Source organism: Gallinula chloropus, assembly GCF_964237585.1.
Source record: "Gallinula chloropus genome assembly, chromosome: 12".
NCBI classification, from domain to species: Eukaryota; Metazoa; Chordata; class Aves; order Gruiformes; family Rallidae; genus Gallinula; species Gallinula chloropus.
In genome coordinates, this window is record NC_140097.1 from 14,208,626 (window position 1) to 14,224,703 (window position 16,078).

At 44.2% G+C, this 16,078-nt stretch overlaps 2 protein-coding genes across 2 annotated transcripts; one reads left to right on the forward strand and one right to left on the reverse strand.

Annotated features, from left to right (window-relative positions):
- Window positions 1-1,069: 1,069 nt before the first annotated feature.
- XPC (XPC complex subunit, DNA damage recognition and repair factor) lies at window positions 1,070-12,369 on the reverse strand (the record flags this gene model as incomplete). The annotated part of the gene is made up of 16 exons (XM_084269506.1): window positions 1,070-1,448; window positions 2,048-2,137; window positions 2,680-2,773; window positions 2,993-3,162; window positions 3,652-3,786; window positions 4,256-4,337; window positions 4,592-4,752; window positions 5,216-6,151; window positions 6,569-6,658; window positions 7,798-7,918; window positions 8,131-8,288; window positions 8,763-8,847; window positions 9,495-9,618; window positions 10,393-10,526; window positions 11,412-11,610; window positions 12,264-12,369. 16 exons carry the CDS (start codon window positions 12,367-12,369, stop codon window positions 1,242-1,244), a joined length of 2,892 nt encoding a protein of 963 aa, XP_084125632.1. The 3' UTR covers window positions 1,070-1,241.
- Window positions 12,370-12,472: 103 nt separating this feature from the next.
- Window positions 12,473-15,695, forward strand: LSM3 (LSM3 homolog, U6 small nuclear RNA and mRNA degradation associated). The gene is made up of 4 exons (XM_084269603.1): window positions 12,473-12,515; window positions 13,451-13,561; window positions 14,859-14,954; window positions 15,283-15,695. The coding sequence occupies exons 1-4, from the start codon at window positions 12,495-12,497 to the stop codon at window positions 15,361-15,363; spliced, it is 309 nt and encodes a 102-aa protein (XP_084125729.1). The 5' UTR covers window positions 12,473-12,494; the 3' UTR covers window positions 15,364-15,695.
- Window positions 15,696-16,078: the final 383 nt, after the last annotated feature.

Sequence of the window (16,078 nt, forward strand, 5' to 3'; positions counted from 1 at the left end):
TTAGTTTAAAATTTGGTAGTGAAAACCAAAACCTCAGGAGGAAAGACCCTTAGTATTAAAACAAGTGACAAGCAGCCAGCCCTGTGAGAACCTGTACCCTGTTTGTGACTTCTGGAAATGTGAGAGGCCTTCCTAGGAAACAGCGCTGTGTATTGAAGAATGAGCTGGCTGGAACAAAGGTGTAATGGACAACACACTCTTTCTCCAGACTTTATTTTGTTCTACAAATGCAGTACAAAAATAGAGCTTTTTGTGAACATAATTGAAGTAAGCCGTTTTCTAGCGTGTCAGTCTTTCCTCAGTGCCTACCACCAATGAGACTGTATTTCCCTCGAGATGCTGTCACCATAATTGTAACAATCCTGTGAGGGACAAGACAGTGTAGGAAAAGCTTGTGTACATTCAACATTCCTCTGAACAGTGTTTAAAGGCTTCGGTCCTGGGTAACGTGTACAAGAGCACTCTGGTTTGGGGGAATTTTGTCTCTGACAATGACACTCAGCCACTTCTACAGGTTTTGCTCCATATGGTCTCAATAAAACAAAACTAAACCAAATATGTATACGTTCAAATTAGTTAGGAACACATGTTTAACCTGAAGTTTGGGTTGAGGACAGAGCTTCCTAATGCACAAGATTTCTGATAGTGAAGGAAGACTGGAGGCTGAAAAGTCAAAACAGTTTTCCTAAAAGACAGGTGTTCTTTAGAAAGTAAATTTTCTGATTCTTCCACATTTTGATTGTGTGTTTCTCTATACCTTAGGGGAAATATTTCCCTCTCTGTGACAATGAGACAGTAAGACCAGAACTCCGCATCACTGCTGTCTTGGGTGAGGGCATCATTAGTCCTTTGCCAGCTCACCGTAAGCCATTAAGCAGCAGCTGCATGCTTTAGTTCTGGGCAAGCAGGGAAAAATGGGGAAAGAGAGTGCTAATGAAAGGAGTGCATCAGAAAACAGAATTAATAGTGCTGAGTGGTACCAAACAGAGCAAAAAACCCCAAGACCACAGTGATCTTTTCTGAAGGTACAACTGCCCATCAACTTCTCATAAATCGAAGGATAAAAGGATGAGCCCAACTACCTGTGATAGCAAAAGAAATTCCTGATGCTGAACTAGGCTGGTCCCTGATAGCTCAGAAATCAAAGTGCACAGAAACACTAAGTCCTTAACTGGCAAAGGATACTTTTGTTGTGACTTCTGTTCTTGCTTCCAGAAATGGCCAAGAAACACTTGTTCTGATCACAGTTTCTCAAAAGGGAACAACTGCGCTGCTTCTCCTTTCTTTTCCCGCTTGCTCTTTCTGGTTATCTTCTCTTCTTTGCTTTTCTCCATCAGGCAGTTCTGGGGCCAAGACATGGCCACATTCCTTACTGCATCCTGTGAACTCGGACCTCCTTCCTCATCAGAAGAGAATCCAGCTCCTTTCTGTGTCTCAAATGGCTCTGTCTGGAAAAAAACAGGGGTGAAAACTGAGCAGTTGCTCTAGAAATGACTCCTAACTACCACAAAGGCTTCTCTTCCATCACAGTGATGCTTGATGGCATTGGCCACTCTGGTGTGGGCTTCTCACCCACAGTGTGTTGCTATTCTTGGATGTCAAACATTCTGCCAACACAAGCAAAATATTTTTGGCTGATGCCTTTCACCTTTCTCCATGGAGAAATGATTAAGAATTAAACCATATGACTTCGTACCAAAAAGCAGCCCCCTCTCATCCTGTTAGCCACTTGCTTGGCTTAGAGGAATAAATTAAGGAAGGTGGCCTGTCAGAACAGCAAATAATACCCAAAAAATAATGCTTTGAGAAACACTAATCTCCTGGTAAATGATAATGAATCTTTCATGGATACGACCACATCGAATTTCTAGTGTAGTTTTTTTACTAGTTGCTTGTCACATGGTAACAATAGGAGAAAAAGATTTCTGAGCAACTACGCTCTCCAGAACTTCCAGCTGGAAACACAACACACTGGAAAGACTGGAAAAGTCTCTAGGTAGAGAAATATAATCCTGAAAAAGGCATTGCTAACAGAAGTGCAGAATACCTTGATGGAGTAGCGTTGCTTCAGTCTCTCTCTGATGAGAAGTCCTTTTGTCAGCAGCTTCCAATTCCCCACAGCTCTCTTCTCACGCTTCTGTGTGGGATTGTTATTGGAAAGAGAAAAATTGACTGCTCTGAGTTTCAGTGGACTTCTGCCCACAGACAACAAAAGTCTTAAGATTTTAAAGTGCCATCAAAAAAAGCTAAGCCAACTGAAGGTGTCACATTAGAAGATGACTGGCCAGAAGGATTCCTAAGAATACAATGCATCGGTGTTCAATTATCTGCTAAATACACAAATGACCATCACTTTCTAATGTGCACCCTGACTGTGTACATTACACCTGAAGCACCCCCAAAACTTCAACCTCATACGTGTATTCCTCATTTTTTTTCCCAGCAGCCATGGAAAATTATTCCAGAGTATGCACTATCTCAGCTATACCCACTTGTATTGCATCCCACTGCAGTCCAGACAGCAAGCCCAAAATGGGGCACTTGGGGGTTGCAACTAGTTGCTCGGTCACAGAGCTCTGTCTGCTGCTTACACAGCCTGCCCTTGTCTGGCTGCCCACAGTTTAAATGAAATTTCCTTAACAAATATAACAATTAGGAAGCTGCAAAAATAATTCTCACCTCCTTCTCCTTCTTTTCTATTTCTGCTTGTTCATTCTCCCAGGCCGCAATGAGGACCTCTTTATACTCCTCACAAACAACGTAGCCATCGGTACTAGGAAGGAGAACACAATCCTCTGTCAGCTACTAGAAGAAAAAAGAAAGGGAGCAAATGCCTGCTGACCCAGCCAAACCAAAAGCTGCTGAATACTGACAGACTGTCTGTGTCGTGGGATCAAAGCATGCAACTCATCACAGGTAATGCTTAACACAGTGTGTACATTTTCTGCAGGACATCAACACCAGCCAGCAGCAACAAAGCAGCTGTACGTACACTGGGTGTGAGTAGCCGCCATGAAAATCAAATCCAGTGATGGCCTGAGCACAGTCAATGTCCAGCTTCCGCGCCAATCTGTTCAGATTTGGGAGTCTCAGCTGCACACAGCCAACGGGTAACATGGATGGCAGGAAGAGGTAGACATTCCCGTATTCGTTCCGAGGAACCTGTTATTGCAAAATTAAAGAGAAATGGTGACACTCCTCTCTGGAGAGAGGTGAAAATCCCCACTGCAAGTCAGGGTCTCTCCCTTCCTTCTGACCTGCTACATTCCACCCCAGGATTTGATTAATACTCACTGAGAAGGCACAGGATTTTAGCTGCATGGTTTATGTCCTAGCTACATTCTCTGCCCAGGCCCTGTTACTCAGGCTGTAACGCAGAGAATTAGCAAATGAAACATGGCCTAAGAAAAATAGATCAACGAATTTACCAAGTTACCAGTCTGCACTGCTAACACTCATTACTGGTACTCAGGAAAGAAAGGCCTCTGAAGTTCTGAGCGTTTCCTCCTGGGTGCAGTTACCTCTGAACTTCTAATCCTGAATCCAGATGTTACTGATCTCACCTCTGAAACACTCAACTTCCAGGAAACTAAGCCCACAACTCCATACAAACCACTTCCTTTAACACCAGCTCTCTGCCCTGCTCGCTACCTTTCCATCCACTGCTATAGGCGGCTGATACTCCTCTGTCTGCCAGCGACCGAACAGCGCCAGGTCCTCTTTGTCCCGGTTTGCAGGCTCTGCCAGGCGCGCCTTCCTCGCGTGGTTGGAAAATCCTTTCACCATCTGTGCAAACATAATGACCCAGCCTGTACCACCACCACCACCACAAGCTGCCAGTGATTGCAGGCTTTTCCTAGGACACCAAAGGAGAAAGCTCTGGGAGAGAAGAAATGTCTGTTTCCTAGCTTCAGTATCCATTGCTTATAAACGATAACCCACAGCAGCCATATGCAACAGGGAGCCCTATCCTGCTGTTCATATAAAATGCTAGGATGCCCTTAAGGATGAAGAAAAGGGTGCAGTTCTAGATACCCTCAGGGAGGGGGGTGGAAACAGATAGCCGGGCTTTGGGTCATATATAGGAAACTACAGGCACAGTAAATGGACAAATCCACAGTGCAGCTACCACAAAGCATGAAAGCAAGTGAGAAATCTATATCTGCTGACAGAGACAAGGCTAAAACCAAAACAGAATTGAGTCTGAACTTCAGAGGGAAAACGTGCTGCACAAGAGGAAGTCAAACCCTCTTACCTTGTAGGGCACTTCTCCAATCCTCACCACTCGGGCTTGCTTCAGCCAAGTGTCCTTGGAATGCAGCGTGTGTACGCAGTCTCTGCAAAGGCCAGAAGGAAACAACCATAAGTAGTTTGAAGCTTACCCATAAAAGACTTCCAAACTGTTGCTCACATTAGGAATGGTTAAAAAAATTGTACCTAAGTGATACACAAATGCTGTTTGAGCAGGTAAATGCCTCACCCTGTCTGTGTGTGTGGCTTGAGACTACTGCCATTATGGTCTTCACATAAATCATCTCTTGAAGTTGTTAGGAAGATCACAGTCACACATGACAACATGCACACCACTCACCTGGAGTAGACAGCCTCTCCCCTGCAGTAGCCCAGGATAGCAGCCGACTCAGGATAGATTGCCTGGTATTTCAAGAGATGCCTCTTCAGTGCATAAAGAGGGTGGTTTTTGTATTCTCCAATTGCTGTTGGCAGAGGCTGATCTTGAAGCTTAACTTGAAACTGTAGGAATTACACAAAGAAGAGTGATTTCAGAACTGTCTTGCACTACCCCTTGTAAGAAAGTAAGAATGATTAGAGTATGGATCAAAGGAAGAAACCACCAGAAACTTAAATCAGATGAGCCAACAGACCAAAGTGTTCTTGTTGCAAATAGGTACTTAGATGTGTACCCAGATCTATGTATTTTAAAGACTCTTTCTGAGAAGGGTAATGCTGAACTGTGCAGGAACCACAATAGTAAGCTTCCAGCATAGGCTGTCCAGTACTTTTGCTATCTGGATTTCTCTGAACAGCTTCCATTTGATATTATTCTAATCTATCATTGCATATTCCCTTGAAAACATGCTCAATCTGAACATTTCAAGCTCAAATACAAACTCCCTTTCTCACAGAAAGACTCATAATGATTTTGGCCTGAATGAGAATCCAAGGACTGGGTTCTGAATGACCTATTGCCATTTACCTCATTTTCCTCTTTCTTGTCTCTTTCCACATAGGGACTTTTATACGGCTCCAGTGTGTCTTCCCACCACTCCGGGTCCACACGGTTCTTCCTTGTTGTGGTCATCCACACTGGGTCATATCTTTGTGTCACATCCCTGACACTTCCATCGTTGTCAAACCCCACAATATAGAAAAGCGGCTTTGTGGCATGTGTGAAGCACAGCTGGGGCTGGCCAACGTTGCCATGAACACAGTCTACACACACCCACTTGTCCTGACGTTCAAGGAAAACCTCCAGCCACTGGTCTGTGCCCATCACTTTCTTTACTTCCTGCTGTCCATCATCCTCATCACTAGAAATTATTTTGTTTCTCTTTCTCTGTGCATGAGGCAAGGCTGAAGCTGTACTTTTTGCTGGTGTAGGCTCAACTCCACATGAATTTTTGGACAGCCTTGATACTGAAGCCTCAGGTTTTGGTGGTTTTATAGCCGTTACCTTTGACTTCTGGGAGCCTTGTGAGCTCCTCTGCCTTTTAGGGACAATTTCAGAATACTCGTCAGAGAGATCACTCTCTTCCTCTGAAATCTCAAAGTCCGAAGCACTGCCTTCATCACTTCCACTCTCTTCTTTGTAACACACTTTGGAGGCCACTCGTCTCCGGCGATCATTCTTGGGCCTGACTGGTACATCTTTTTCCACTGTACTGCTCTCTTCATTACCAGATACATTCCGTTCCTGGCTGCCTGTAGTCACCATTGACTTGTGTGTTCTTTTGCTCTGAGCAGTTTTGCGTTTCTTTGGCTCCTTGTTGTCTTCTTCACTCTCTGAGGATTTTTCATCCCGTTTGGCTTTTCTGCAGGGGCATTTTTTTGCCACAGCTTTGGGTGTTGTAGCAGAGCTCTCCTGCCTCTCAGAGATATTGCTGACAGACTGCCTCTTGGATGAGCTTTTTGCCTGCAAAGAAAGAGGCCAGGTCACTTCTATTACCATGGTTAAGAATACGCTGAAAAAAACCCACTGAAATCAGCACAAGATGCACATGGACCAAACGTTGGTCACCATGGTCAATCTGCATATCTCAGGGACTAGAAAACATCAGACAAATGCCCAAAGAGAGGTGTATTCAGGCAGCAAGTATTTACAGTCTAGGTTTTAAAGAAATTTAAAACCATTGAAGCATAAGTCTTTGCTGAAACACACAAAATGGGTGGGTTTTTTTGAAGGAGAAACGTAAAACTTCATGTTTGTGCCTTCTCACTATAGACAAAACATTGTCATCACCCTGGTTCACACAGTGATTCACTTCAAGCTGCAGCAGCCAGAAATAAACCACTGACCTACTCCTCACTCCGCACACCCAACAAAACCTACCTTTGCTCTTGTCTCCTTGAGAGGAATAGGCTGAAAAGACAGCACGAGGCGACACAGCAGCTGTAATGCTCGCAGAATAATTAGAAATATCTGCAAAAGAAACAATAAGGCATGTTTAACTTCTCCAGGCATGTTTCACTTCTCCAGGTGTATCAAAAAAACTCTTGAAACTCTTTTACAATCTGAGTTCTGTCACAGATGATTTTCATTTCTACCTTTTACCCAGCACTGTACACACTGTCACAGATGTGTAGGTAGGCTGATTGCTACCGTATTAAAGCACCACACAGTCTTCTTCTCTGGCTCTTGTTTACAGTACTACAGTGACAGGGGTACTGCTTTTAACTCACAGATGAGCAACCAATTCCTAAAGGAACTGAATAACCCATCCTGCTGCAACAGATGTGGTAAGCCACCAAATCCCACCTGCATTACCTGTCTCGTTCTTGAGGAAAACTGAGTAAGGTGACTCTCATCCTGCCTCCCAAAGGTGGCCAAAGACAACCACAAACTATGAGCTGAACCCAGCAGAAACACCAGCCGTTCAGAGGACATCACTGCAGTGACTAACAGCTGTGACCTGGCAAGTGCCCTCCTGCATGGGATTCAGCTGAAGCTGCTCAACTAATTTTTGTCTGTTCCTCCTGTCCCAGGAACTGACATCTCTGCCTTTCCATTCCAAGGTCACAAAGCCACCACAACAAATGTTTCCTGTTTTGTACCAGAGAAGCTGCAACATCACACTTCATCAGCAACAGGGCAGAGCTGCAAGCCATGCACCTGCAAAGCAGCAGCTTGTTTCTGCTCCTTCAAATGTCCCCTGACAATTTGATTTCCTGCATTTCCTCCTCCCTTAGTTATTTCACTGAAATCTCTGTGTTACTTGAAGCAACTGATTCAACTTTTTCCCTTAATCCAATTCCACCACAAAGTGACTGCAGAGTTGAAGTCCTTTCGAAACCTTGTCCTTGGGCTGCTCTAAATCAAAGCTCAATTTCTTTGGCCTTCAGTGGAGATCCATAGTAACAAACTGCCAACCTTCTAAATCAAATATCTGTAAAAAGTTTCTCTGGCTGAAAGTGAGCCTAAGAATTTTGAACTGGTGTTTCAGAAGAAAACTGTTTATCTCAAACACCCTGAAATACCACTTTGTGTACAAGCTGACAGCACTAGAGGACTGATCTAGCATCCAAACTCAGCAACCAACCCTGCACTTCCCAGTCACGTACATGAACCAACTCTTCATCATCCCGTGCAGCGTAGATGGCAAAGCGCCTCTCCAGGGTTGACTGAAGAGACTCTCCTTTTTCATTGGAAAGCTCATCATTGACAGTGAAGGTTCCAACAAACCTGAAATATGAGACACCTGCTTACTGTCTAGCACTTGTGATTGAATTCTTAAACTTCACAGTTTAGCCCTTCCTTCTGTAACAAGGACAGACTTTCACCCTTGTATTTAATATCAGAAAAATCACTGAAAATTGGTAATTAAATTTACCCCTCTCCCTGAATCCTGGCTCTACATTCTATGTGAAAGCATGATTAGGAAAGAGAGTTTTTACCATTTCACCAGGTTGGAAAGGTAGAGGAGGTCCACTTTGCCTGCAGGCACTTTCGTGAAGTGTGTGGGGATGATGGACAGACCAATGGCATGAAGATCTGGCTGGTTGCAGATCCTGTTCCTATAGAAACCATTTCCTAATAAACACAAGAGGTGAACCTGAGAGAAAAAAAATCTATAGTGAGTTCACATGAGATCTTCTTAGCTGGAACTACTGTCCATGGTAAAGATGAGGAAGGCTTTACTGCTACATTTAAGAGAAAGAAGCAACACTGAAGCCTCCCAAGCATACACAGGATGAACACAGGGCTGTCTTCAGATCACCATCAGCCTTGAAGCCCCTGTCACTGCCTCCTACTTTGCATGAGACAGTTTAACCCTGTCAGAACGAGCAGTTACAAACTCGATGGAGAAATATACACCCTACTCACATCTGCTTTGAGTTAGAATTTTACTAATGCAGTCACCGATGTTTCTAACTTACATTTCAGGAGAAGTCTAATGAGCCTCTGAACTACAGCCTTTACATTTTTTCTCTTCTAACCATGACCCCAAATGATGTGATCAAAATCAGTTTCTTCTTTAATACTTCTAACTTGATTACTGTCTGCCAGGTTTCTCTGTGACCAATACCTTATGCGTGTCCTCACGAACCTCCTTGCTGAAACGTTTCATCATTCTCCGAAGGTACATCTCAAACTCGGCTTTCCTTTTTTCTCTGTATAAGATTACAAAACAAATTGATGTTGTGAGTTTTCTAGTACCCTGTCTTTTCTAGATTCCTGAATTGGATCAGTTCAGAAAGGGAAACCACCCCAGAGAATCTTCTGTGCACATTTAGCACAAGTTTAGTTACTGGCTACATGAATAGGCATGCACCTGTGACCTCCACATACCTCACTACTGAGAACCTGGCTTCTACCTAACCTCCTGTGCTTACAGTTTAGACAGTTCCATATTAAATTTATAATTCACTGTCTGGATTGTTTGGCTCTTAGGTTACTGCAAGCATTCCATTCTGATTCTTGGAAAAATGGGGTGGTTTTTTTCTTTCTTGGTGAAGTCCTTTAATGTAGAGGCAGCAGATATTCTGGCTGCTTTGTTATGAAGGGCTGGCCTGGGACAGTGCCCACCCTGTAACAGTATGATGTATCATCAGACCTCTAATCGCCGCACAAAGCAAGCTGTCCTTGGTGTAACACTCCCAGATGCTGAGGGTGTTCATTTCACCTACCTGGTCACAGAGGCTTCCACCTGAGCTGTTAAGATATTTAAAGTACACTACCACCATTCACCCACAGCTCTCCTGTATGGAAATGTAGATATTAAAGCAGTAAGGCCCTCCACAGCCTTCCCTGTTCTCACCTCCTCTCTCTTTTCTTCGCTTGCTCTGGAGTTTCAATTTCTATCTCAACAGGCTTGCTTGGCAGCATCACCGCTGGAAGAGCAGCAGTGTCTTGTAACTTATCTGTAGCAGGTTCCTGGAGTTCTGGGAAAATAAAATATTATTAAATGATGAGTAAACATGGATTAGATGCTCCAGCAAAGTCTGACAACAGGATAAGAACCTACCTATTCCTTCACAAGTGTTTGAACAATCTAAAAACCGAACATCTCCAGTGATTACCAGCTCATGGATCTTCCATAACACTGTGTGTGCTCAGTTATTTCACGTAACTGTGGGATGCCAGTCACCTGCTGCTGAGGAATCAGCTCAGCACAATCAATCAGGAGAAAGGTGAATGAAACAGGTATGACCTGAATGGTACTTGTAGAGTAGCAAAGAAAAAAATCTGCTAAGTGTTCACTTTGGAAGGCATAAGTCTGAAGCAGCATAATAGAAAGATTATGACCATCGTGAATCTTATCACAGTTTGTTGATGGCCACCTAATCAAACAGCTCAGTCAGTTTCATCTCCACTATCCCATCTTGGAAAGTCAGTTTTGATCCTCAAACCGACTGAGTATCAGAAAACACAAACACTGAGAAAGTAGCATAATTTTAACATAAGTCAACATAGAATCAAATTCAAGGCACTACTCTAAGGTCAGTAGCTGTCTGTTTTTTCTTCTACTGTGGAACCATTCTAAAAGCATGATGAGATATAAGCTTTTAAAGATACAGATATGCACATGGAGCATACTTTAGGTATACAGAGTACAGACATTTACCTGAATCCAAATGAGATATAGTCCAAATATCAAACTACAAAAGTGTTTCAGAATATTTACTCCTTAAAATTAATAAACATGTAATTGTTACCTTCCACATCCTCCCACTCATCTTCACTTTCATCATCATTATCATCATCGCCAGTATTGTCTTCATCCATCTCTTTTTTAACAGGAGATTCACTCTTCAACTTTTTGTCCCTCTGAGGGGGCTTCAGTGAGTCACTGTTAAAATTATCAAAATGGATTTTGCATCAGGAAGTGTGGGTGCTTATTTATTTAAGAAACAGAGAAAAAACACACTACAAACAGGGAAACAAATGAAGCATGACATCTGCATCAGTAACAACAGATTGAATATTTGACAATTAAACCACAGCTATCCTCTATATAAATCGGTCATGCCATAAATAACCATAAGCTCAATGGAACAAGAGTTTTTCAGTGCAAACTCAGGTCTGGGTTCTGCAAGGAGATTTAGCCTGATCCTACAAAAGACTCCATCCTTTAGAACAGCTTGTACAAATGAGATCTTGGAGAAATGGTTCACTGAATCATTTGTTTTTATTGAACCTTCAAAAGTGCACTGAAAGTGGAACTGTTTCTGCTTCACCACATTAATACCCAAGGCTCTGGCTGGCCAGTGAAATGAGACCAATCAGTTTAATTTCTTTTTATCAATTCATTTCCTATAGCAATCTCCATGAGCAGACCATGCCACTATTATATCTGGATTCCAAAGAACACCAGAGAACCTGCTTGTCATTTTAAACTCAAATCTCAGGACACCGCTTCTATTCAGGCTGGATTCCATACAGCCTCCCTAGTCCCATGAAAAACACGTAACAAATGAAGTAATATTTTATATTTAAGTCACTGAATTGTAAAAGGCTCACATATATGCTTCCCAGACAGACAATCTTCCTCAGAACTGACTCTGCAGTGACCAAGACGGTACTTCTGTTCAGCTGTGTGACGCAAACATACTGAAATGGTCTGACAGCCTAAAATAAACTGCTCATATGCATATATGCAGCACTGGGCCCTGAACCAACTACATATAACCATGAAGACAGAGCTCCTATAGACTTAAATGATAAATACACTTACCTGCATGCTTCCTTTTTGTTACAATTCCCTTTATTTCTAGTAATTCGTTTGTGTTCTTTTATTAGGGTTTCTGCCTCTTTTTGTTTTGAAGGCTTATTTGCTGAGTTGGAAACTCCAGTATCACAATCCTCTTCCTTCTTCCTAGCCTGAGCTTTTGAGTTGTTCTTCTTTATGGTGGGCTTTTTCTCTTCAGAGCCATCTGTATGGGGCGGGAGAAAGGAAGACACGTTATGGATGACGTCTCATCTCCATGGCAATCAGAAAAAACACCTCCAAGAGCTTCATTTGAGCCAGCTAGAGAAGAAAGTGACTAGTCACAAAGATGAGCACGTTACAAGACCTGCTAAAGGAAAGTACTAGTGGACAAGAAGGACATAAAGATCCCTGCAGTCCTACTAATGGGGCCAGTTGAAAAACAAGCACCATACTTGCCATTCACAAGAAACTCCTACTCCGTGAGGCTGCCCCGGAGAAGTTTTATCAAGGCTCCTCCTGCGACACGGCCCCGCATGTCACAGCTGCCGCAGCCGGTACGGCCGAGCTGAGCCAAAGCCGCTCGGTACCCAACTCTCGACCTTCCTCAGTGGCTCCAGGCAGCGTGCGGGATGGGCTGAACCCTCCGTTTCTGCGCGCCAGTCGTCCCGCCCGCGGGCCTGTGGGGCGCACGGGCACGCACGCCCCCAGCCTGAGGAGACGGCCCGTTTCACGGGGCTGCCGCGGTCCAGTGCTGCGCTACGAGCGACCCGACACCAGATGCTCCGGGACGCCGCGGCAACACCAGCCGCCTGGAGCGGCCCCATCCTCCGGCGACGGCGCAGCGCCCGGCCCGCCACGGCCCCTTCCTGCACTCACCCTCCTCCTCCTTCTCCTCCAGCTCGCCCCACGACACGCCCGGCACCTCGGAGCGCCTCTTGCTGGCAGCCGCTGGCCGGGGCAATGCTTTGCGCTTCCTGGCCATGGCGATCCCCCGACAGGACTCTCCGCAAACACCGCAGTCGCCGCCCCGCCCCGGCCCGAGGAAGGGGAAAGGGAAGGGGAGGGGCCATAAAATCTCGCGGGAGAGCGCGGGAGGCGGTTTGAAACATGGCGGATGAAGTGGATCAGGTGAGCGGGTTCTCGCGTTCCTCGGGGCGGGAGGCAGCGGCGAGGCCGTCTTCGCGTGCCGGCTCTGCGCCGCCGTCCTCCCGGCGCCTCGGGAAACCTCTGCGGCTTCGAGGAGCGTAAGGTGGGGACGAGCTTTGGGCTGCCTGGCTGGGGCTGGGCGTACCTGCCGGCAGAGCCCCGCGCTTGGGCAGCCCCCGGGGAGCGCTTTCCCCGTGAGCTGGAGCTACTGCACGGCGCGCCTCGGGACCTGCGCTGCCGCCGGGGCTGCGGGCAGGGCTCGCCCCAGCCCCGTTTTCCCCAGGAACCGCCGGAGGAACCCTTGGCTCTGCCTCGCTGGGGGGGAACCAGGGGCTTCCCGTGCGTGGGGCTGCGCACAAAAGCGTTCGTGCGTGTTAACAGTGACCCTCCGAGCTCTCCTGTGCCGTAAAAGAGGTCTCAGCCCAGCCCGCGTTCAGGTTCCTGCCCTGCCTTGAGGCCTGTGTGCCTGCGGTGTGGCTGGGCTAGGCCAGGAGGAGAGGTGTGAGTTGGGGGGTGAAGGTGGGCACCCTGTTGCCCCGCAGATTGCCCTGTCCTGTTGAAGGTGACTGTGCATGTTCGGGTTGTCTTGCCAGTGCCGTGTGATGGCACAGGTGTGGGGCAGGTCCTGCTGCAGCAGCTGCAGCAGTTGCTGGTAAGGAGTAGAGTTTATGCCACAGTATGTGAGGTGTGATTTGCTGCAAACTAAGCTGGAGTCTTTTAGGTTACATGTGAATATTTACCATCTCAGGCTGGTGATAGCAGCTGTGCTTAAGTTCTATGTGAAGGAGTGATTTGCAATATTTGAATCTATGTCCTTAACCCTTTGTTTTCTGTCTCTTACTAACAGAGGAGGAGGTGCTGCAGGAATGGAAGTTAACAGGCTTCTTCTGTACAAATAACTTTCCATTTTTTTTTAGCAACAAACAACAAACACTGTAGAGGAGCCACTTGATCTCATCAGACTCAGTCTAGATGAGCGAATCTATGTCAAAATGAGGAATGACAGAGAGCTTAGAGGCAGACTACATGTAAGTAAAACTTTCAGAATGCTACCATGTGTATTCAGCTAAGCACTGAGCAGCTTTTTTTGTGTACAACAGCCTAGTAGACAGATGTCCTGTCCCTGGAAACATTGAAGGTTGGGTTGGATGGGACTCTGAGCAACCTGATCTAGTTGAAGATGTTCCTGCATATTGCAGGGGGATCGGACTAGATGACCTTTAATGGTTCCTTCCAACACAGGCCATTCTGTGGTTCTTCCAGTGATTGTTTAAAAATAGTGGTTTCAGTCAAGTAATTGTATCTTGTGGTTGGACATGCAGAAGTGGTTACACAAGGTAGGCTTGAAAATTGTCTTAATAACAAGGTCTGAACCCTTTCTCTTATCCACAGTGTGGAAAAACCTAATTTGCTTTGTATTCTGTCTGCTATTAAATGCTTCTCTAGAGATTCAAGAGATGTATTTGTTTTTCTTGTCTCCTAAATGATACCAAGCAATTCATTATACTGCTTTTGGCTTCTCTCTCTCTGCCAGTGAAATAAGCAATAATGCTGCAGGCTTGTTCTTGTGACGTGCCCAAAGGTCTATTTAAGAATGAGGTTGTCATTATCAACCAGGTATCTCTTAAGACACAGCCTGTGAGGGTATGATCGGTTATGTACTCAGCTGGATTCTCTGCAAATCTCCTTTGTCTAAGTGCTTTCTTCTGAGAGTCATATGTCTCTTGGCAAGACAGATTTTTGCTTTCTATGAACTCAGCCATCCTTCCTGAGTACTCTGCTCAGGAAGAGATCCAGCTGCCCCATGTGTTAATAACTGGGCCTCAACTCCTTTAGAAACACAGATATGAAGAGAAATGAGGCACGTGTGTAGTTTGCAACATGCTTTTGTAAGGCGTTTCGAACACGTGTTTAAGTTTTGTAGTGTTGTATGAATTGCAGCTTTTATATCTTTTAAGTTGCCCCCAGGCAATTTGTTCCAGGAGGCTGGACTGGCAGCAGAGAATGTATAGCTGATTTAAGGGTAACGAAGTGTGTCTGTCCCGGAGTTTTTGCATGTGTTCTCACTGAAAGTTTCAGAGCTATTTCCTGGAAGAGTGTTTCATTGAATGAAAAGGTCTTCCTTTTTTTTGCTTCAGAGCACTGATTTGTTGGCACTTAGGTTTGAAATGATGACTGCAGCTGATACTACTTCATTTTGATGTAGTGACACAATTTGGTCAAAATCAGGCTAAACTAATTATGTTTGAAAGTGTTTCTATAATTGTCATTAAAATGAGCTTCTGTTTGGATTTTGGAAGAAATAAACTAACTTCATTCCTACAGGCATATGATCAGCACTTAAATATGATCTTGGGTGATGTGGAAGAAACTGTAACAACAATAGAGATTGATGAAGAAACCTATGAGGAGATTTATAAAGTAAGGACTTCAGTGCATTTATTACTATAGAAAACTTTTAAAAAACTAAACTATGTTGTATTGCTCAAGTAATTTACTGCTGACTACTTTTTGAATAAAGATCTGAAAGTTTTGGGTTAATTGTTATGGAAGTACAAAGGATATCCAGGGACAAGCTGTTAGTTATATCGATCTCTTTAGCATGCCAGAATGTTTATATGTTTGAACTTAGGTTTGTTGGGGTTGTTTCTGGTGTCTGCTTATGATTGAATTTGGTCAAGGGTTTAGCAGATAAGTTTTGTAAACTATTGATCTTTGTAAATGTAAACTTTTCTTTCCTTCTTTGTAGTCCACCAAAAGGAATATTCCAATGCTCTTCGTCAGAGGTGACGGCGTCGTGCTTGTAGCTCCCCCGTTGAGGGTTGGTTGAAACAACAAAGGATTTGACCTTGGAAAGTTTCAGGGTTTTGGACAATGGTTTGTGATTTGCTCATGTGTCTCAAAATTCTGTACATGTTTTTTATAGAATGTTTTTGTCTGTTCTTTTCAGAATGGGAGGGAAGGGGAACCAGTTTGTCATGCAGAAAGTATATGTAGTCAATTGGAGCAGAATAAACCCAACCTGATTTTCTCAGAAATAACATAACTGCTGTAAATTTGCTGTCATTTCATTTTAGTAAAAGAATCCTTAATTTTTTTTCAGTCTTGGCAATAGCACTGTCTTAATTTTTTGTTTTAAATAAATATGGTGTATCTTTCAGATCTCACTTGTCATGTTTTTGTTGAAGCCGTTATGTCTATATTCTTCTACAGAGTTAGTGTTGTACTAGGTTGTAGTATGTAGCCTCAGGTTCTGAGAAAACAGTACATGGTATGTTGCATTAATTTCTGTGCTTACTAATACCTGAGTGTTGTGGATTAATGTTTATGGGGGGGCAAGACTACATGAATCTACTGCACTACAGTTTATGGCTTTTCTGTGTTCAGATTCCTGATGCATAGCAGGGGAATGGTGTGTAAGTGTGTGTATATATATGCATTTTCCACTTAAGATATGTAAAGAAGATGGGATGTTTTACAAAGTGTTCAGATATTTTTATAGTGGCTTTAACAGAGCTATGGTTTGCAAAGCTGTCAGGAGAGAC

Coding starts and splice junctions, on each gene's coding strand:
- LSM3 (XM_084269603.1), top strand. CDS start 12,495: ATGGCGGATGAAGTGGATCAG. Junction 13,562..14,858: donor AGCTTAGAGGCAGACTACAT/GTAAGTAAAACT, acceptor TCATTCCTACAG/GCATATGATCAGCACTTAAA. Junction 14,955..15,282: donor CCTATGAGGAGATTTATAAA/GTAAGGACTTCA, acceptor CCTTCTTTGTAG/TCCACCAAAAGGAATATTCC.